At 35.3% G+C, this 24,000-nt stretch overlaps 1 protein-coding gene across 6 annotated transcripts in view; it reads right to left on the bottom strand.

Annotated features, from left to right (window-relative positions):
* Window positions 1-24,000, bottom strand: part of LOC118749519 (vascular endothelial growth factor A-A-like) — a 228,222-nt gene that overhangs the window by 195,012 nt on the left and 9,210 nt on the right. For 2 of the 6 annotated variants that reach the window (XM_036484319.1, XM_036484322.1), the window contains exon 1: window positions 22,586-22,744. The exons of 3 other annotated variants lie outside the window; for them this stretch is intronic. Coding sequence is in view for 1 of the 3 variants with exons in the window: in XM_036484322.1 (XP_036340215.1) it covers window positions 22,586-22,669 (84 nt within the window). In the remaining 2 variants the exon portion in view is untranslated. Of the gene's footprint in view, window positions 1-22,505; window positions 22,745-24,000 lie in introns of those variants that run through there. One more of the 6 variants, XM_036484318.1, reaches the window with a different exon arrangement.

Raw genomic sequence — 24,000 nt, 5'->3', positions numbered from 1 at the left:
TTTTGGAAAATGGGCGTGGCACCGCCCACTTATGATCACATATATGTGTCTCGGTAACCGTTCTACCAATTTGTACCAAACGGGTACGGGTATTGTGCTTGCCACACAAAAGCAAACCGTTGAAAATTGTTGAAATCGGACTAAAATTACGGCCGTTTCGAAATTTAAGGATGCTAATTTACTTAAAATTTATACACCCCGGCTTATCAGTAGCGGCAGCTTTGGGAAAGGTGGAAAACATATATTTAATACTTGCGCCGGGTATTTAATGTTCGGCTCCGCCCGAACTTAGACTTTCTTACTTGTTTTTTAATAAAATGGAAAGAAATAAGCTTTTCCTCCATACTTCAATTTTTGTGACCTGCTCTTAGCCAGCTGACAAATTAGTGACTTATTTTTGAGACTAGAGACGTGAGACAGCATACTGAATACCAAATAGTCTCAAATTCACCACCAAAAGTCACTATTAGTGACTAGAGACCGCTTACTGAATGCCAGGGTAAATTTGATATGCTGCTACGTACGTCAACCTACGTTTACGTAGTTATAATCAAAATTAGTCCGACTCTAAAGTTAATTGCTGGTTTTTGATATAATTTTAAATGGGATACCTGTCAAAAAAGCTGCAACTAACTTTAGTGTCGACTTAATTTTGACTATAACTACGAGCCTTTGTTTCCCAGATCTGTTTCTAAGAATGGAAAAATACTGACTACAACTACGGGCCAAAGTTTCCGCATATTCGATGTTTATTACTACGATTAGATTCCCAGAAATAATACATGCAAAAAATTTTTCCTAGTCTATCAATATAATACGAATTTAAACTAATTTTGACCTGCTACATTTAGTTCAGTAAATTGTTATTTCCTGCTATTATGGTTCCAATGTTTTTCGATTAAACTGTTGGATTGAGAAGTTATCTGTTAAATAAAAAAAATTGCTCAAAAACTTGTATTTGTCTGTAAATTCCGCCTTCAAGAAAATTTCTATTTCCGGCTTGTTTGAATTCTCGCTTAACTACAAATAACTGCAAATTTTGAAGTTATAAGTTATTTTTAGTACAGTCAAGAATGCTAAGAGAAGGGTTGGTCGGGATATAAAACTTGATGTTTTCGCATTACAGTTAACTACTACAGGTCGGAAATCTTTTTAAAATTTGCAAACTACTTGGTGTTATTAAATGCACGTTTACGTAGCTAGAAAATTAATTTTTCAAAGTGACAACTACAAAGGAAAATTTCTTGCTTGGAAGATGAGCAGCTAACTGTTAAAAATGTTATAATAGCTCGTACATAAATAAAAAAAAAATTCCTTCAACTTACGAATACTTATGGGAAAAGGTATCCAAATTTACACTGAGGACAAAAACGAAGTATCCCTCAAAATATAAGGCGAAAATGTATACAATTGGATACTTACGTATCAAAACGGCAACACTGCTACGCTTTAAGAAACATAAATATGGTCGAAAAAGAAAAAATGGAACATAGCAATGCTCAAATCAAAATAAACCCTACAGCGCTGCAGCGACGTTGTTGTTGATACATAATGTATGGATATGAAACAACGTTGTGTACGTATCAGGGAATGGCATTGGTTGATCGTCAACTGTTCATACTCATTCAATACCGCTGCTTTGTATGACTGAGCAGCGGCGTTGGCTTAGTAGTATCGATACCTAAACGAAATTAGAGGATGACTGAACACGAGCCCATTGCGTGCTGTCTTGCAAATACAGCCACCACAAGTGAACGATGCTTATAACTGCTCATACTGATATTGACTTCGGCAAATCTGTACTCTGAATGATCGTGCACGAAACCAGCAAACGTGGCAGTTGAACGGCTCCGAAAACATGAGTCATCATTTGTTGCAGAAGTTGTTTGAATTGTTGCTGAAAATCATCTGACTTGTTGCTGAAAGCCATTTGACTTGTTGCTGAAAATCATCTGACTTGTTGCTGAAAATCATCTGACTTGTTTCTGAAATGACGACGAATGTGGTAAAGGGTAATTTATCGTCTCGTATGCATGTATTTATAGCGCGTCTACCATTCAATTGCATTGCTCACTGCTGGCTAGTTGTAAGGAATGTGTATACGTGTGCATACATGTATGTAGGCTAGTTGTGAATATGCATACGTACGTAAGTATGTATGCATGTACATATCAATGCTTCATTTCAAACAAGCAAGTGTCTTTGAATGTTGTTGAACTACATATCATCACTTCGGCAACACGTCAAACGCGCCTTCAGCAACAAACCAAAGGTGGCGGTTTGACTTCTGCAACAAATCAAGTTAGCTAACTGCGTATCTTGCCTTCGCCAGTCTTTCACATAAGCTGTCATGCTTTCGGCAACCGTCCAAAGCAGTATCGTGCTTTTGGCAGTCGATCAAATACGGCGGTTGCTGGTTTCGTGCACGATCATTCGGAGTACAGATTTGCCGAAGTCAATATCAGTATGAGCTGTTATAAGCATCGTTCACTTGTGGTGGCTGTATTTGCAAGACAGCACGCTTTGCGGTGGTGTTCGTTCATCCTCCGTTTTTAACGTGAATAGGCTTAAAGTCACAAAAACAGCACCCTTTGCCAATGCCTGGTATGTATGTACAGAGGCAAAGGGAACAATTTCTTCGCAGATCTTCCGCTGTATCGCTGCCTACATGCACACAAACGTAGCAATGCTTTGAACGATATGAAACAAAAACAGAGACGAAAGCGAACAAATGGAACAATTTTTTATTTTCTTATGTCCCGCTGAGGAGCTGCCTATCGAAATGAACGTAGCAATGCATGGCTCAATGTGAAAATTCTAAAATATTTCGACGCAAATATTGATGATTTGATGTATGTATAATTTGTCTCTGTACGACTTATAGATCGCTGGGAATAAGGAATAAGATGTTTCAGAATAATATATAGATTTAGCAGCAAATGCAGACTCTAGTAAAATCGCCTCATTCGCAATGGAATTTTCAGCGAATGAGGACGCAAGAGAGAAAACTCGAAGAAAACCAAATTCTTTTACATTGTGAACCGGAAGAAAACTAAAATTCTTTGCTTGAACGGGTCATGTTTTCATGGGGTATAACGAAACGGGTAAAGTACGTTTGAAGAATGTTTGACAAGCCGCGTGCGTGGTGCAGTGATGGAAAATCTAAATTTAAAATTGTGCCGAATTTCTCCGAAAAAATATGCCTAAATGCAGGTCAATGTGCCAATAAATTGAAAGTACCATAAACAAGTAAATTGAAATAGGTAGCATTTCCTTTATAAAATATATTTACAGTACTTATTGCATATAAGAAAAATAGAAATCTCACGGAAAACCTTTCTTTGGTGCAACAACAAACGAACACAGCAACAAAACCATAAAAATTAATGTTTAAACTTTCTACAAAAAAAGTTTCATTCAAATTTAAAACTTTGTTGTTAGAAATTTTAGAAACTTTCGGTTATGCAGTTTTATAGTCCATTCAATTTTAGATTTATAAAGTGCACGTGCGGCTAAGAATTCGCGTTGATTTGTAATGTTTTTTTTTGCATTTTCTTTATTTTTGTTATTTTATGGCATTATAACAATAATTTTCAACTATTTTTATTGAGCTTGAGGCCGTTTTTAATGATAAATTATTATCGAAAGGCAACAACAATTTTGAAAAAATGGTAGAAGTGATAGCTATTTCGGAAATCACCACATTTCCTCATCAGACTTGCTTTTCCACAATAATTTTTCTTTAAAAACGCTCAAGCTCAATAAAAATTGTTGAATATATTTTTTCATTTTCTTTATACATTTTGGATGTACAAAAAATTTGAGTATGGCAGAAAAAGTGCAACACCTTCAACGAAATGTTCTCAAAAATCAACGCGAATTAAATGGACTATAAAACTGCATACCCAAAAGTATATGTAGTTTAAAAAAAATTACGTATGAACGAAAATCATCGCTCAATCATTTTCCCTGAATTACGAGTTGTAAAACTACAAAAGCAAATTGCTAAAGTCTTTGCAGATTACAATGTCCAGCCTGCGCAAACTTACTTTTAACTAGCATGCAGGCGCTGTTGCGAATATTGGACAGTTCCAGTTTGTGGTCTAGAAATGAGAAGGCCTGATTCTTTATACATTTAAATTTTGGAATTCAGGATAAATTATAATTTAGTCAATTAGTTCTTTTTCACTGAGGTCAATATTTGTAATATTATAACGAAGTACTTTTTTTCGTATCAAAATCAATGTTATTCGTATCGTCAGAGCTTACTGCCTTTGGCGCGAAAGCCGTAACGGCTTTTAAAATTTCAGTATCAAGGTTCTCTTTCTTAATTCTTGGCAAAATTTAACATTAAATTGCAAAGCAATTTTAATTTTATTTTATGCCGAATTTTCTTTAGTAAGAAATATTTCGGCTTCTGTTCCACAAAGAATATTCAAAATAGGTATGTGATTATTTAAATCTAAAGTGTATATTAAATGATATTTAATATTTGCTTTAGAGATGAAATTGCGACAAATTTGATTAAACAAAAATGTTAAGCGTATATGCAGAGCGCGGAAGCTAGCTTCTTCTGCTTGCGTTTCTATGTTTATATCATTTATCAGTTTAAGCACACGCGAAGAAATTTAAAAAACATATTTTTAATTGTGGATCCGGGAGAAATAGATATGTATTAGTTGCGATCCCGTACGAGTCCGGACTAGTCAGAAATAGTCAGAATAAGTCAGATTTTACTGGAAATCGATCCCGTACTCGGTTCTGTGACTATTGAGAGGACAAAAACGAGAGTAAATTCGATTCTCTTTCTGTCAGAAGTTACCAGTTTTAGTCCGAGAATTTGTTGCTGGTAAATTCTGGTAAATGTGTCAAACGATCAGCTGTAGTGTGTTTGGCAACCAAATTGTAAACAAAAGAAAAGTGCACTCTGCTAATTCTTGTTGAAAAGTATTTAATTACTTGTTTAAGTGGATTCTAATGAATTTGAAAGAATTTTTGGTTATTTACATGTGTGAGCTGAGTGTGTTTACATACAGAATAAGCAAAAATTTACAACCACAACTTGGAGGTTATGTTGAAGTTGACAGAAGTTACCACTTTTTACTAGAAAGCGATCCCGTACTTTTCAATGTTACTCTCTCGCTTTGAGCGAATTTTTATTTTTTGACAGTTTTACTAGTCCGAGTCCGAGGAATACGGGATTGCACCTATTAGTTGTATTGAGCTACGCAAAAATAGTGCCGAAAATCAATCGATTGTGCTTAAGGTGCCGGCTGCTTCCCAAAATGCCGAAAATGGCACAATGCACACTCATTTTCCATCACTGGTGTGGTGTATTTCACTCGGAAAGCTTTTTGCGCAAAAATTTTCAGAGTGATTTAACAACTCTGTTGTGTAAAACATGGTTCCATTTGTTGTCTTCAGAAAATTCCTCAAAATAAAAATCCTCAAAAAATATTCATGCGCACCCGAAATTCCTCACGTTTTGAGGAATTACTCACAAAGTGGTCACACTGGATTTTGGTATTTTATAGCAAAAAAAACATATACAAACGACGAGAAAGCGACAGCATCCCTGCAGAAAATCTGGCTAGCTCAGAACTAACGTAGAACTAGACCTTTTGCCGACAATACTAGTTCTAGCATAATACCTAAGCAATGCTTTCAACTGTCCAGTTTTACACGGCGATGTCGTTGGCGGCTGCAATTGTCCCCAGTGCATTATTTTGCAACTGGTTTTTAACTGGTTCCGTTTTGGACAGATGTTTTTTTAAGAAAACATTTTAAGATTCCAATTTTGGATATTTTTTCCGTTTTTTTTTTCTTTTACAGATTTCATGTTTGTTACATATTTTATAACAAAAAAAAATTATTGTAGGCCGCACGCAACAATTTGAATTCATTAAATCACACAACTGCCTCCACCGCCATTTGAACTCGCGACCAACGATGCTTGAGTCGGAGGTCTTCTCTCTGAGCTACTGGTACGAGAAGTGAGCATTTGTACACTTACACTGCAAGTTTGAACTGTCCCGCTCTGCAGCCGTTTTGCACTAGTTCTGAGATAGTTCTGAAATATGTTCACTGAAAATAAAATTTCGTAAAAGTTCTACGAAAAGCTGTCGTAGTCTTGGTTTTTGTACAATGTACGAAACTTTTGTTCATAATACGAACACATTTTTCACAACGAAACAAGATTTTACGAACCATACGTAAATATAACGAAAGGACTTTCGTAAGGCATTTTTTCAGTACAATTTAAGAAATCTTAGGGTTATTTTACGAAACACATTCGAAAAGCACTGAGCAAATCTCTGTACGAATAATTTTGTATATTGTAGGAAGGCGTTCGTAATATTTACGTATGGTTTTAAAATTTACGAAATCTACAATTCTGTATTCGTACAATTTAGTTAATACTTTCGTATAAAGTACTAATGCAGAAACATGTTTTTTTAAATTCGTACAACATACGAATATTTTCATACAATATACTAAATTACCGGAAGTTTAATATTTCATCATATTTTTATGTATCGCGTATCATTGCGAAATTACTTACTTTGAATTGTAGCCACAAATATGAACAGGAGTATTGTACAACACTAGTGATTGTGAACTACCGTTATTATTCATATAGTCATATACATACAATTGTACATATACTTTAAGCACGATGGCAATAAAGAACAAAGCACAAAGGGCAACGGGACATACGCGACTCGACTGCGGCCGGCAGTTTGTATAAATAGCCGGCCAGCAATCGAAGCAGACAGGAGTCGTCAGGCGACTGCTGAAGAGTTAGGAGCTTTAGCACGCTTAGGGTAGGCTCTACTCCCTATGCTAGGTATCAGAAGACGGGCAGGTTCTACTCCCACTCCTATAGATCTCAGCCAGATATTTAGAGACGGGAAGATTCTACTCCCTCTCCTGGAAGGTTGTGGGTAGGTTCTACTCCGGCTCCTTTATTATAGCCGTAATTATATTTGATAGGACGGAGCTACGCCCACCAACTGGAGAGGAACGGGTAGGTTCTACTCCCATCCTCTTAACGTACGACCAGACCAAGACAGACGAGTGCTTTGCTATAAACCGAAAACGAACTTATTTTTGTTGAGAACCCGGCAGCCGATGAGCATGCCCCAGCACAACCCGGAGTTCGTCACACTACCAACGGCAAGCCTAAGCCAGGAGCACTACTTAATGAAATTAAAAGCAAGTACATCTATGATTTTTCACTGAAATTTGCTTTTCAGGCGCCTTATAATTTTCCTTTAATTTATAGCCGTCAAGGAAACAAACATCGATGACGCTGCGAACCTGTCAAGTGTTGTTCTTTATTGGCGCTGTAACCGCCTAAGCGATTTCGGCCGAGTCCAAAACAGCACGCCAGTCATTTCTCTTCTGTGCTAACTAACGCCAATTGGAAATGCCAAGTGAAGCCAAGTCCTTCTCCACCTGGTCTTTTCAACGCAGAGGAGGCCTTCTTCTTCCACTGTTACCAGCATCGCGGCTTTACGGTGACCATCCTAGTTTTATCGATTGTTTTTGCGAAGAGGAGAAATGAAAAATGTATATGTAAACAAAAATCTACGAGAGAGCAAGGAAAAGAGTTTTGTAAAGGTATTTCTAATAAAATGTTAAGTTAAAATATATTTATATTGCTTTATATAGCAGAAAAACGTGATCACGGTGGCACAGAGAAGAAGCATAACTTTTCCTTGAGATGTGAAAATAACAAGCACAACAAATTTGACGGCAAATAATCTGAGAATTGCCTGTGAAAACGGGTTGATTAAAAAACGAGCTTTGATTGAGATAATATTTACATGTGAACATACTTTTAATGCTGGTTCCCAAATAAACGAAGATGTCTACTTTTTTAAACTTGTAACTGTCAACAGTGACGTGGGTGCCAAGACGCGTGTGCTCTGACTGTTTGTGTGATGACAGGAGATACGTCGTTTTGTCCTCGTTCACCACTAGACCCATTCGCTTTGCTTCTCTATCCAATCCCGAGAAGGCAGAACAGACGGATCCCTTGTTTTTACCGATAATATAGATGTCGTCGGCATACGGCAGCAATTTTACGCTCTTGTTTTGTGCCTGAGCGGTTCAGTTTTGCGGCTTTCATTATCTTCTCCAACATCAGATTAAGGAAATCACATGAAAGGGAGTCCCCTTGTCTGAAGTCTCGTTTGGTATCAAACGGCTCGGAGAGGTCCTCCCTATTCTGATGGAGCTGGTGATATTGCTCAACGTCATTTTACACAGCTGTATTAGTTTCGCGGGGATTGCAAATTCAGACATCGCGACATAAGGGCAACTTCTCTTCGTGCTCTCGAAAGCGGCTTTGAAATCGACAAATAGATGGTGTGTGCCGATCCTATTCTCGCGGGTCTTTTCCAAGGTTTGGCGTATTGTGAATACCTGATCTATGGTGGATTGTCCAGGCCTAAAGCAACACTGATATGGTCCAATCAGTTCGTTGAATATGGGCTTCAGTCTTTCGCACAATACACTCGATAAAACCTTATAACCTATACTTAAAAGGCTGATTCCGCGGTAGTTGGCGCGTATGGCGGGGTCGCCTTTCTTGTGGATTGGGCAGAGCACACTTAAATTCCAGTCGTCGGGCATGCGTTCATCTGACCATATTCTGCAAACGAGCTGATGTATGCACCTCATCAGCTCCTCGCCGCCGTACTTGAATGGCTCGGCTGGCAGGCCGTCAGCTCCAGCAGCTTTGTGGTTATTCAGATGCGTAATCGCTATTCGTACCTCGTCATAGTCAGGCGGTGGGACAGCTACTCCATCATCATCGACTGGGGACTCGGGTTCGTCTTCTTCACTCCTTTCAGCGCTGCTACCATTCAGTAGTTTGTAAAAGTGTTCCCTCCACAATTCTATATTCTGGACATCGGTCACTAGGCCGCCATTGTTGTTCTTACCTGAGTTCGCCCCGGTCTTGAAACCTTCCGTAAGTCGCCTAAACCTTTGGTAGAATTTTCGGGCGTTCTTCCGGCCAGCATCCCAAGCTCTTCGCACTCACGTATTTAGGCCTCTCTCCTTATTGCGGCAGATACGTCTCGCTTCCTTCTTCCATTCCCTATAACGGTCCGATCGCAGCGTGACCCTATAGGTCGCATATTTTTTCTCTGCGGCTACTTGACATTCCTCGTACCAGTTGTTCTTTCGGGCTCGCTGAAATCCAACTACTTCCTCGGCGGCGGTGCTTAATGATCTAGAAATGTGGTTCCACTGCTCGCGTATGTCGGATTGTTGAAGAGTGCTCTCAGAGAGCAGGTGTGTGAGTCGAATGGCGAATAAATTGGCCGTCTCTTAAGATTACAGCTTTTCGACGTTAAGCTTTCCTTGCATTGTTGAGCGCACATTCTTTGGCCCCTATTATGAGTTGCATTCGATTTTCGACTGTGGTCGAAAGTGCTGAGCGAACGAATTTTCATTTGGTATTATGGCGCTCATTCGATGAAGAATAGCGCTATTGTGAATTTCGCTCGTTTAGGTTGTTCACAATAGTATATTTTTCACCGCTGAGAAGCTTTGTTTACAAATCGAGCAAACTAAATAGTGTGCTTATACATATTTATGTAAATTTGTTCTAATTAAAATGAAGTAAAAAAGAAAGCAAGTTTATAAAAACGTGGTAAAATGAGTACAACGAGTTCTGGTTCAACGATTCGTCAGAGGATGAGAGCTTAGTAAACTGGCCAGGAGTAGCAAATGTTTAAGAGAGTTTAAGTTTATTAGTCTTTCGAATATATTTTGATATAAAATATATTTAAGAAATTTGTCTACAGATTCATTAAAAAGTTCCGACCATCTAAAGAGGCGTTTGTGAGCCAAATCTATTTAAAATATTTTAAAACTATCAACAGCGCTACGATTTTGTTCTCAGAGATCGTGCCAGCAGAGTATTGGGATTTTCTTTCACAAGTAAAACCAGCCTTTCGAGCTTGTGTTTAGTATTCACGATGTTGGAACTGCATGAAATTAATAAAAATTGTTTAAAATTAGTGTCTAGCCGCCAAAATGTAAGAAAACATATACAAAACATTTTTCACAATTTTCTAACACTTCGGTACACCATCGAAAGCAAAATTCTGTTCGACAGAAAATTCGATACTCAACGGAAATTTCGACACGCTTGCATAGCTCATAATACGAATTTCACTTTCGATCTTCGATCTTCGATAGCCAGCGAAGATCGAAAATCGAATGCAGCTCATAATAAGGGCCTTTTTAGCTTGCTGGATGTTTTTATGCTGGAGCCTAGTACTATATATTACCATGTTTCGGGCCCCGGTGAAGTCGACCAGCCCAGTCCGTTATCGGACGCTTCGTCGTAGAGGCTGAATTTTCCGACAGTTGCGCCAAAGATCCCTTCCTTTCCCTCCTTGGCATTAAAATCGCCGAGCAGGATTTTAACATCGTGTCGTGGGCAGCGCTCATATGTACGCTCTAAGCGCTCATGGAAAAGATCCTTGGACGCCTCGTCCTTCTCTTCCGTCGGGGCATGGGCGCAGATGAGCGAGATGTTGAAGAATCTTGCTTTGATGCGGATTGTGGCTAGACGTTCGTCCACCGGGGTGAACGCCAGTACTCGGCGGCGGAGTCTCTCTCCTACCACGCATCTAACACCGAATTTGCGCTCTTTTACGTGGAAACTGTAGTAGACGTCGCTAGGCTTCACACTTACTTTTCCTTGCCCCATCCATCGCATTTCTTGGATGGCGGTGATGTCAGTATTTGTCTTCCCGAGGACATCAAACAGCCGCGCAGAGGCACCTTCCCCTTAAGGGACCGGATATTCCAGGTGCATACCCTTAAATCATAGTCCTTTATACGTTTGCCGTGGTCGTCTTCAGAAAGGGGGGCTGTTTTTTTCTTTTCATTGTGCGGGGCTTTAACGTGGCGGGACCCAAACCCACGCGAAGTTTTACGCCTTCTCACTTTAGCTCGCTCCCAAACGGGTGTTTGGTTGCTTCCCAGAGGATACGTGGATATAAATATCCGGACGTTGTGAGCTGCGATTTGAACCGTACGCACAAGAATCGCTTCTGGCCACTCCCAGGTGAATGGCAGTCAAAAGTTTTCCACTTCTGCGCACGAAACCATCTGTCAAGTACCTGCACAAAAAATGTTATAATATTTAAGAAAGTAAAACCAGTATTTTTTATATTTTTTCATATTTTATATCTTAGTATATTTAGTTTTGTTGCGCCTCATAGTTTAACACTTTGCATCAATATATGTTATTGAATGCAGCCTAAGCAATAAAAAAATATATAGTATAGAACCTATTCGTATGCATATAAATAAAAGACTTAAGTTTTATTATAGGTAAAATAACCTTTTTTATTAATTTTAAACTACAGTGTAGTCAGAAAATTTAGGTGAAACTTATTATTTACGACAGTTATACTTGTAATATCTGAACTTCTTTCGTAGAATGTATAATTGCTTTTATTATTAACACTATTAAAAAAATGACTCTAGTTATAGCACAATACTTTCATTATATATTAATCATTAATGATAAGCGTTCTTGCAAAACATTTTGTTAAACAAAAACGGTTAAAATTAACGATAAAACAAAATAAAAGTGTTGTGTTATAATTCGTAATATGTTTTTTACAGTGTAGAGCATGGTGGAATAATAATCAGGTGTTGTCAGTAGCGACGTGTTTGTTGTAATTTTGACAAGATCGGCATGCTTATTTTCAGTGCTGCCGATCTTAATTTTTATACTACTATTCGTTGGGAAATAGTATCTAAAATATTCCATTTTAGTAATTCGTTTTATCGCAATTTTTAAAGAACTTGGTATTTTCAGAACGATATTAATATTTACAATTGATAGATTTGTATAATTTTTGTCCTCAAAATGTAAAAAAAATAAATTATATCGTGGTTATCAATGGCAAAAGACGTACACAAAAATCGTATGGAAAGGCGATTTTTTATATTAAATAACTCTTGCTGTATTGTCATAATATTGAGCCAAATGGACTACTGATACACTAAAATAGAGTGGCTGCATGGTAATATTAGGAATTCGCTTATATTATCGATGTTTATGTGTTTTAATCTATGTATTTAAAAAATCATTTACAGTCTTATAGGAAATTGCCTTATTTTACGTCCTTTACTTTTTTAAAGTTACAATACATGTCCAAGCTGTGTGGAGCTGCCCATACAAACATATATTCAGGCTTATAAGCCTGCAATTATACATTTTTCTACATTTAATTTGAAATAGTATGCACCAACAGATTAATAGGAGTAAATAATTAGTATATTTTCTACTACTTTAAAATATGTGACCGGAATAGACCTGCCGAAAAAGTGAGGTTAAGTTACTGACAACACCTTGTTATTATTCCACCATGAGTGTAGAGAATGAAAGCTATCGCACATTCTACGAAACAAGAGCAGATTTTACGATAATAATTTCGTTATATATACGAATTATTTCTGTGTATTTTACAAAAATTTCGTATGAAACTAATAAATAGAATGAAATTCTTTAGTAGATAGTACTAAATTCGTTAGAAAATAGTACGAATACATTCGTAAAATGTACTAAAGATCTGATGTCTCATATTTTCGTAGTGTGTACGAAAACGGTTTTGTACAATCAACGAAAACTTTCGTTGCTTAAAATAACAAAAAATTTCGCAGATTTTATTTCCAGTGTAATTTGGAACTAGCGCTTTGCCAGACTGTCTCTAAATTTTACGCCAGGGATGCGAAGGCACACTAACACACTCGCACTTTTAGCTCTCCAGTAGGCCGCCAGGTAGTGCAAATTATTAATACTTTCCACCTGACTTTTCATCTGCGGAGCAGAACAACTTCCATGACTATTGCCCATGACTAACGCACAGCGATGGCCGCCTTTGCATGAATGACTTTGTGTAGTACAAAAAACAATACAGTGAAATCGTTCATATTCGATCGTGCGTCCATGCTAACACACATGCTTTTTTCATGTGATCGTTCATCTGATCTTATACACAGCAGCTACAACTTAAGATGCTGAGTACGTAGCTGTTCACTACCTAACTTTGTTATCTACTCGTTTCGTATCAATGTATTACTTCGGTTTCTCCTACTTTCCACCTACTTTAGTCAGTTGCAAGTCCATTGCTACTCAAAATGCAGTCAAACTAATAAAGCATATACGCTGGCATGAATAACATTAGGAACACGTAACAAATTGACCTAGTGGGTCACGCTTGCTTATGGTCGCGTCCCATTATGGGAGTACAGCGGCCAAAAGTAGTAAAAACGGGTTAGCGAATTCTGAAAAAGTAATTACGCAGATAAGTACATAGTAAAATATCCAGATAGCCCAAACCAAAAATAATTTTTGATAAAACTGCATATCTGTAATCATGACACGAGCTTAAAGTAGGAACAATGCGAAAAAATAAATTTGTAAGAAAAAACTTTGATTTTGTCGCAAGTAATTTGAATTAATTTTTCCACTTGTGCGCATATATAAAAGGCCAATCAGATTTATGAGCAGTTTTTGAATATATCTGTGGTCAAGCATTGCTTTAAATTTTCATAAATCATTTGAAATGTATAAAATAGTTTACTTTGAATTTCTACATAATTTTGTGAGTATAAAACTTTCGAGTGCTTATTTTAAAAAGGGATATTTAAAAAGGACCTAGAAAGCGAGCTAAATTATACTTAGGACCAGTAAACATTAAATATGCGTGTCATATCTCAAATAGTTCCAGCTACGAGGAAATGCGAGTACAGTTTCTATTCTTCCTTTTATAGACGCACCTCCTGTAAAATTTATTGAATTTTTATTGTAGAGCTTAAAGGAAAGACTCTTATACATAAAATGAATAATCTGCAATAAAAAGTGGAAACTAAAGAAGGTGTAGATATTAATGACTCGCAAATCTATTATTCACAATCAACATTCAGCCAAAAATGGACGCTTTTCTGGACGAGATCCGTTTTCGATATCAAGAGTACTGCTTGCCTTAGCTCAGCGTGTGTTATACAAAATGTAGGTAAAATTGAAAGTTTCAGTGTAAACACATATCGTGCACATAATTTAGTATGCAGGTATTGTAAATGTTTTCGTTTTGTCATTTTTAAAATGAAGAAATAGGAACTTCTTTAGAAATAACATAAATGTGCCTGATCATTTTCTTCAAAATTCATAAAATTTTGCTCTTGGGACCAAAAAAGTAGTGTAGTAGGTGGGCGCCGTAATAAGAAATTCTTTATTATCTTCCAAGTTGGAAAATTTTGGCTTAAACGAGCAGGGTACACCGAATTTCATCAAAAAATATTTTTTTTTATTTGCCCCTGTTTTTCTAGAATTACTCGACGATAATGTAAACCGATTTTGACGAACTTTCAGATTTAAGCTTTTCTCGTTAAAACCAGCATATGCTCTAAACTTCACCAAAATCTATAACATTTACTATTTCCAACCACTCCTATTTTCCACATTTCTTCATTCCTAAGTGCCGAACAGCGCATATACTAAATTTCAGCGAATTTATAGTACGGTTACTACTTTTGGCCGCAGCTTATATGGGGACGTCCCACTGTGCGACCGTATGTGGCACAAAGCAGAACACAAATAATATTAAACTCATTCAAATTATTTTCAATCTCTCACTCGAACAAATTAGCTATATCCAGCTAGTAGACTATACTCGATAGAGACCAAAATTGCCGGCACAAATAAGAGTAAGTATATTTTGAGTGTGTTGTTGTTTTGGTGGAAATTACTCTTAGTCATATTTGGAATTACTGTAAGCACTCATTTGCACTAATTGTTATGGATCATGATTCATGAATAAGAACACTAATTTTATTAATACTCAAAGCCGGTCCCTGTGCAGTTTTTTGTCCGAAAAAAGATACAGCGTTACTCATACAACCAATTTCTACTGGGTGGTTATTAATACGGCTAGGCATCTCATGTAAATGCATGTTTTTATTAGGCGTATTTAAATGAAAATGGTTCAGTTTCTTAACGAGTCGTGAAATTTCTTTTAAAATGGCGTTCAATCGTTAGTGCATATTTTTGCTTATTTTGCAGTACATGCATGGTTTTGCATATTTTTTAAAAATGCCTGTATTTGCATATTCTTTGTGAATATTTTAGTACATTTGAATAAAAACGTATGTGGCTTTACGTATTTTTTCTTTGTTTTATTTACAACCATTTAAATTTAGTGCGACATCTCTTGACAAAAATTTACCTACAATATTTTCCAAAATATTAATCTGAACTACTGTATTAAACTGTCCATGTTTCTATTTACGCAAGATTGTAACTGTCTGCTTATTTATAAACTAATTTTATACATATATGGGCAAATCTAAAAAATAGGTACACTTAGTGATAGAACGATACGAGTACCGAATACAGAATATCGATACTTTTTATGAGTACTGAGTAGTATCGAGAACTCGATACTTTTTCACAAGTACTGAGTAAATATCGCGAATGCCGAAAAGTATCGACGAGTTAAGAATTTTCTAAGTAATTTTTTTTTAATTAACCAATAAATATTGTGGCGAACGTTCGAATATGAACATCAATATCCAATATGAATGTTATGAAAATTAACATAAAGCTCATTTACTTCAATACTGTCATAACTCAAAAAACCTAAGCCCCGAGAAAAATGCCTTTAAAGTTTTAACTTCACATATCGTCACCCTCATGCCAGAAGCACGAATGTGCAAATTTATCAGCTTTGAGTTATTAGGTTGACTTTGTTAACCTTTGGATGTTCTATGTTATACCAAAACCCAGAATTATCGTATTGCGCTACAAAAACCAAATTTTACAGGAAAGTATTTTTTGTATTTTTCTCTGCTTTGGCAAGCAACAACAATACCAAAGTTTAGATTTGCTGAGATAATTGAGAAATATAGCTAAACGCAAGATTTTTTGTAGAAAGGTCTCTACATTCTAATTTCTTAGCACATATGATAATTTCGCCCACGAGAAAAAAATCATTGTCACATACGATAAAATTTACAGTAAATTTTATGGGTAGCTATTGGAATTTAAGCCGTAATATTTGAACAGGTGATGCGTTATGGGTTGTAAAACAAAATTGCATCAAAAGGTCAATTTCGTAAATAATGTAACATACGATAATTTGGGCAAAGGGGTCGATACTATTTTACAATTCTAATTGCATAAGTGTAGAGTTAAGTCTCGTAAAAAAAAACTTTCAAACTTGATTTCCCAAAATTTTAATTTCTAAACGTTCATGTTTATGGCACACGGGCGACGATATGTATACTCCATACTCCATGAATTGAATTGAATTGAATTTTGTTCTAGTGATACTGGTAATTGACTTAGTTATGAAATTTTTACACCACCTAGAAGAAAATGTAGCGGTCATTCCAACATTGGCTTCGGTTAAAAATATTTAAATAATTGAAAAACTAATATCTTGCCTCAGCTTTGATAATGAATGGTGGAAGAGGGTGGTCTTCCGACTCGAGAACTTGGCCACTCTCTAGCACAAGGCAGCCGTCGCTAACCCATGTATTCTACTTTCGTTGTGAATTCGAAATCTAGCCCATTCTTGAAGAAATTTTTTACGAAAGAGAGCTTATCTTTCCTATAGAGAATGGGCTTCACCCCATTTGCTTCTCGTCTTTAACATTTACATTTCATTTTCAAAGTAAAGTTATTTACAAATACATATACGCGTCAAACAATCATAAAATATTTCCTTTTAAAAACTTGAAATAAGCTTTTTGCTATAAAAATTCAATTTACGCATGTAAAACTAATCTTATCGGAAGTTTATTCCAAAAACTCCTTTAGATTAGATTAAAACTATTAAAAACAGTCACTATTCAATTTACAAATAGGAAGAGGTGAAAAAGCAAAGCAATCTGATTTTTTTTTCCTTTTTGCGTTTTCTTTGAGAATACTTGCAAGTACGAGTATTATTGATACTTTTTTGCAAGTGTGAGTACTGGCATCGATTCTTTTTTAGAGTATTCTATATGAGTACTAGTATCGATACTTTTCGAAAAAGTTCCATCACTAGGTACACTTTCAAAATTCAATTTTAATTTTTAAATTTGTGATCACACCTATGTTTTATATATCATTTTATTCGTAACCTCTTAGTAAATCGATTAATATAAGTGTAGTTCATTTTCATCAAGTGCTTCAAAAGTTAGACGAGGAATAAACATGAAATAGAAAACAAAAGAATAAACTGGGTTCAAACTACCCTGTTCAAGTTGTAAACTGTGATGCAAAGATTTTGAAAGTTGAACTCACTTAATTGGGACGTTCTAAATTCAATGGCATGCTCCGTTTTACCAAATTGGCTCCGTCTTCGAGATAACGGCACTTGAAAATTTGATTAAATTTTAACTATAATATAAATAACTCCCTCAGTTTTGAAGTTATTTTACTAAAGTTTTGCACATAACAGTTTTTTAATATTACCTTAATTATTTATTAAAATTATTGAAATGGGTTCACATTAACATATAGGTCCAATACAACTGATTACTCAGATATGTGTTTTTGCGCTATAACTCTAACTTCATATCTGAATAATAAATTGTATGCGTGCTATATGTTAAATTGAACCTATACTAAATTTTAACCTGTTTAATTGGAGGAGTTATAAGGCAAAACACCGTCTCTGATCAATTAGTTGTATGGGGGCTAGGTGTTTTAGTGAACCGATTTCGATGATTTTATGTAATAGTTAAGGTAATATTAAAAAACGGCTATGTGCAAAATTTTAGTAAAATATCTTTTTAAAACTCAGGGACTTCTTTATAAAATAGTTAAAATTTAAGCAAAGTTTCAAGTACCGCTATCTCGAAAAGTGGCCAATATGGTTGGTAGAACTGAGGACGCCATTGAATTTAGAAGGCTCCAATTAAGTAAGAGCAACTATCAGAATATTTGTCGAAAAAAAAGTTGCTTTGATACCACTCTCTAATTATTCCGACTAAAAGAAGGAGCATCATAAAGTAGTAAATCAGGGTTTTTACACACTTATAGATACAAATTTTTTGAAGCATTTTGCAGGTATATGTAATTTTATAAGGAATAGCAGTTATAGAAAGATTTAGATCGTTTCGACGTATTTTCCAAATGTGCCTTCAATTAAGATGTTTTTGAAATAAAAATTACGCTCAAGATCGCAGAATATTTTATCTTTAAAAGTTAGTTTATCCTGAAAGCACACCTCTTGCTAAGGTATCAAATTATTCGTAATTGTTTGTAGAATACAATACAGACTTAAAAAGTTCTTAAATTTAAATGAATCAAAACCTATACGCGATAAACCGAAAATTTTAAAATTGTGAAATGTGGAGTTACAGACTTTGAGTTACTTGCCATTTCGTTATTTTTTAATGTACACTTTTCTCGCCTACTAATATGAAGTGTACACATAAGTGCTAAATGCCCATTTAATTTCAAATCAGAATATCCCAGCCAGCAAGAAAACGTACATTTTACGAACATTATGTTTTACGAGGGATTCTCGTATCGCCAAATAGTTAGAGAAAAGCTCGTAAACGATAAAACAAAAAAATATAATAGAAAGAGGCTTGTAGTAATTTGTCAGCACAAGAAAAAATTTTAGTTTTGTTGACAATTTTTCTTCAATCACAATATTTTATAAGTAAGTAGTTTGTTAAACATTAAATTTAAGAAAATTATTAAGTATGTGATTTATTGACAGACTGGTGCAAACGCAAAGGACGATCTACCACTTTCTTTTATAATTAAACTTCTTGTAAGTAGCTACTACATATGTAATTCAAAAATACAAATTAATTTAACGAGTTTTGCAATTCTTTCACAGGCTGCGCGGAGTAACACTAAAGGATTTAAACGTTTAATTCCCCTATCTCGTAAGTTTATAGTTATTTATTTTTTTAATTTGCTAGTTTATTAGGTCTTTGCAGTTATTGAACTTAATGTTTTATTGATGATATGGCTTCTCAATTAGAAAGGCGTGCGAAATCCGAAGCCTTATCCGTACTAGCGTCAATAAATGATTCATTAAAAAAAAATTATTACAGATGAGGTAGCAAAACTTTTCTCGTGGAAGGGAACTGGTACCAAAAGCAGCGCTATTGGTTTGGCAACGACTGCGGCAATAAGAAGTACGGATCATAATATTATTTATTACCACTTTTAACTTAATTAAATTTTCCGGTTTCCAATGGAGTTTAATCTTTCACTTTATTTTCTTAGGTGCTTTTCGTCAAAAATTTAACTCCCACGAAGAAGTTTTTATTTCCGTTTCAAAGAAGCACTTCCAATATGCACACGACCGGCAAAAAAAAATTGGCCGCCTATCAGCAAAAAAGATAAAAAATAAATTCAGCAACTTTATAATATATATTAAACCCCTCTTATTTAATTGTTAATTTGTTAATGGATAGTTTGTTAATATTTATTTATCTGAAAATATCTTCACATATACAGTGCCGGGAAAAAATATTGGCACAGCGAATTTTTCGCAATGAATGCAAAGTTTTTTATTCTGATTTCTTCTATAATTGTTTTTTATAAAAATATAGTTAGTATGAAGTTCTACTTTCAAATCAGATTTTTTAGAAAAATTTTAAGAATGCAGTTTTATAACCCATTTAATTTTAGTATAACAAAGTGCACGCTTGAATAGCTAGAGAACCTCTTTGTTTTTTGACAATTTCTTATACGCAGTTTCTTCCATACAAAAAAACAAAATGTCGCACATAATTTGCATGGAAGAAACTGCGTGAAAAAATTGCCAAAAATCAACGGGGTTTTCTGGCAACTTCAAGCTTGCACTATGTTATACTAAAATATAATGGGATTTAAAACTGCATACTTAGAATTTTTCTCAAAAATCTGATTTAAAAGTAGATCTTCATACTAACTGTATTTAAAAAAAATAATGTGCGAAAAGAAATTCAAGTAAAAAACTTTGCATACATTGCGAAAAATTCTCTGTGCCAATACTTTGATCCGGCACTATAAATATTTATTAAATATAATTCCATTCAATAAAATAACTACAATAATTTGAATTAATTAATTGCCTTTATTTTTAGCATTCAAAAACAGTAGATAAAGCAGTGTAGAAAAACGCTTTTTTAACGTAAATTAATCGTTTACGAGACTCGTTTACAATTAAAAAACGGACGTAAAAATATTCGCATACGAATGCTTTTTCGAGCCGTTTACGACTGTTCGTAGGCGATGCACAATTTAAAGCGAAAAAGTGCTCGAAAAAGAGTCGTAAACGGCTATCATAAACGATTTTTAATCCGGTTTTTCTTCGAGAAAATATCCAATTACGAGCTTGTTTACGATGATTTTGCTGGCTGGGATGGTGTGCTTCAAAAGTTAATTAATTGTGCCCCTCTTAAAAATTACATAAAAAATCACTTGTTTTCATTATTTATTTTTTTAATTTAAACACAGATATTTCAAAAGTTATGCAGCAAGTTGATCCAAGTTTTTTTTGAGGCTTCAAGTATGCGTCAATGAATTATATCCAAAAGCAACCAGCTTGATTTAGTTTACAAAAGTGAAAATAAAGCTAAACAACGCAAAGGTTACCTGTTTTTAGATTTGCCCATATATGTATTCTATTTTGATATTAATTTTTTTCGTATTTTTCTTGTAAAAATATGTACATGTGTTACTATATATTTTTGTGCCGGCAATAAAATATTACAAAAATATGGTGAAAATTGAGGGTATACCTTCCGATAGCACATATTTTGAACCAATTGTACGGGGAAACCAATTAACCGGGGGTCAATTAAGCGCGGAATACTGTGTTTTACTTATTTATAGCGCATATTTTTGAATTTGGAGTGCATATTATATGCATATTATATGGAGTTTTTAGGGCGTGAGATTCCTAGCCCTAGGGATCAATGGACTATGCATCGTAACAGACTGTATCGACGTGTCAGACAGATTAGCGAAAGGCGGGACTGGAAAATTTATTTTTATCAAACATAATGACAAAGGGCAGATTGGCTGGAATTCTCAATTTTTCCCAAAACTGGTGAAAAAATCAGTAGAAAAGCAGCGGCATCAGTACACAAGCAAAATCTTTCTCCACTGACGGTACCACTACCAGCGTAAACATTTTCCACCCAAGGAGGTACATTTGGTGAGATGGTGTACGAATATTACGCGGACCCTTAACACCTCAAAAAATGCAATGGGGGAGCCCATAAAAAATCGCTGGTTTAAAAAAAGGTATAGCTAACAATTGGGTATTATTAATGGCAGTCTTCTAAAGAGAAACAAAGTTTCTCCATCGAAAAATATTGATTTTCAAGAATTCTATACCATTTCTACGAAAATTTCTTTTCCATATAAAATGCACGGAAAACTTTGAGCGACCTCTAAATATTTTTTTTATTCTATATATATAAATTATTTTTATAGAACAATCCTAGGGGGTGAGATCATTAAAATTGATGTGCACCCTGATGTGCACTGCACACATGCTTTTTTTTATTATTTTGATCACTTTTTCTCAAACATTTGTTTATTTCATCAAATCCAAGCTCTTAAGTTTTCTTTCCACTAGCGTAGAGGGCTTGGCAGTTGTAAAATTTTTACCATATATCAGATATATACAATAAATGAAGGACATGTAATGAATTATAGCGAAATCGGAGTACGTTATCTATTTTCGACCGCACCTTATATGGGATCGCGGTACTGTGCGTCATAACGCATCGTCAAATTATGAATAACACAGCCACATAAAAAAAAATTTGTGTTCTGACCCAAAGGTCTCACTATGTGTACTATATGTTTTTGGGGTCGCTGAATCCGAATCCGAGGTCCATTTAACCCCATCAGTTCAGGGTTTTGATATAACCCCAGAAAACCAATATGGCGGACGCCTTTTGGAAAAATTCATTGGATTCGCTTGAAACTCGTTACTCGGGGGTTTTCGGGGTCGCTAATTACGAATATGATATTATTTTTTCAAAATTCAAAATGGCGGATCCAATATGGCGGACACTTTTTGTAAAATTCGTCGGATTCGCTTGAAAATCGTTACTCAGGGGTTTTAGGCGTGCTTTGCTGAACTCGGCCAAAATCGCTTAGGCGGTTACAGCGCCAAAAAAGAAGAAGAAGAAGATACGACTTTACTATCATGCCCATACAAAATCAGTTGTCAACGTATGAATTGCATTGCCTACAGCACACCCGTCCAGACAGTTCATCCAGCAAACCCAAATTTGAGAGATCATTTTACTGACTTCAACACACACAGGAGCGAGTGTCACCTTATAAATTAAGGGCATATATCGCACACCTAGATCTAAAGTGCGATCAACTCAAAACAAATTTTGGGCGATTTTTCTGCATAAATCAATTCATAGCACTTACATCCAATCAATGGACATATTTTTCTTCATGATTATATACATTAACTAAAAAACAACTGTTATACCTGTTTTTGTACTAATTGCGTTTACTTTGTACGATCCACATGCAGTTAAATTCCCCTCTATGAATTTTAAGTTAGCTCACTTTAGATCTAGGTGTACGATATGTTCTTGGAGACGCCTTTGCCAACAGCACAGCTGCTCTGGTGGTCAAGAGTTTAGCCAGCATACTCAATGGTGAGCGCCCAACGTGATGAATAGATTTTATTGAACCACAATGCCATTATTTCTGCCTATAAGCGGTATATCTGAAAATTAGGAAATAAATATAAATTATCTATTAATAATATGAAACAAATATTTGTTTACAAAATTATCTGCTCTTCTGTTGTTGTTTGTTTGGTGTTAAATTAATGGGGTCAGAGACAAGATTGCCAGATCATTGACGATAAAGATACAATTCACAAACAATATATTTTTCACAAGATTTCAATCAAGTCAACAGATCTTCCTTTTTCAAATAACTCGTCCCAAATGCAACGGGTACTGCAATTTTATTGCCAACAGCACAAACCTCGACCACGTGGTCGAGAGCCATTGCAATTCCTGAGAAAAAAGAAATTCACCACTTGGAGAAACGTTAGAGAACGGGAAATAGAGTTGTACTTTTAAAGCTGGATTAAGTAGTAGCGTTTTCAGCAGATAAGAGTTCACTGTTATTAACGGTGTAAAATAACATGTAAAACACTGAATTATAATAATCTGTATGAGTATCTTTAATAGTAGAGAATCATTTATTTTTTTTTACACTTTTGTAACTTATTTCGGTCACTATTTTACAGTCATATCATGTGCAACTCTCCCATAGTACGGTTGTTACTCCCTTTCATACCAGAGTAATTTTGTATACAACTCTCAATCAGATCCTTCTCATTATCAACTCTGATCAGATCTTACTCTCGAGAAGTACACAAAAAGGTTTAAATATTAATACATATACTGTTTATTATATAACCGTCATGTGCCATTCAGGAAAGTATGCGATGAAACAACATTTGAAGGGGTTACAATCAAAAGGATCTAAGTAGGTCTGACATTGTTTTAAGGTAATTAAAGTTAAAGTTGGTTACTTATTGTAAATTCTGGGTAAAATCAATTGAAACGATCCTTGCCTAAATGAATGCAGGTTAATTAACGGGGCGGTGAAATAACACAAACGGCAATAACGCACTTTTAAATGGGAAATAATACCAAATTCTGAGCTTTGCTTTATTTCCAACAAACGTTGGAAATAAATTATTTCCAACAAAGGTTGGAAATAAAACCAAATTTTGCCTTATTTCCCATTGCTTATTGATACTATTTGTAACAAAAACAGATAACTGACAGAAGAAAAAAGAAGTTTGTTTATTCCAAAAATACAATTAAACAAATATTTTTACTTACGAGAAGTCTAACAAAATATAGGGAAAGCGTCGTCTTTAATAACGGCTCGGTAAATTGGACATAGCGTTTTGGTATGAATTTTGTCTGCATGCTTTTTAATATGTTGAAAATATT

The sequence above is a fragment of the Rhagoletis pomonella genome, unplaced genomic scaffold (assembly GCF_013731165.1).
Source record: "Rhagoletis pomonella isolate Grant_MI unplaced genomic scaffold, Rhpom_1.0 Rhpom_scaffold_00017, whole genome shotgun sequence".
In the NCBI taxonomy this organism is placed as follows: Eukaryota; Metazoa; Arthropoda; class Insecta; order Diptera; family Tephritidae; genus Rhagoletis; species Rhagoletis pomonella.
The sequence above is the reverse complement of the archived record's forward strand: the minus strand, read 5'-3'. Positions and strand labels throughout refer to the sequence as shown.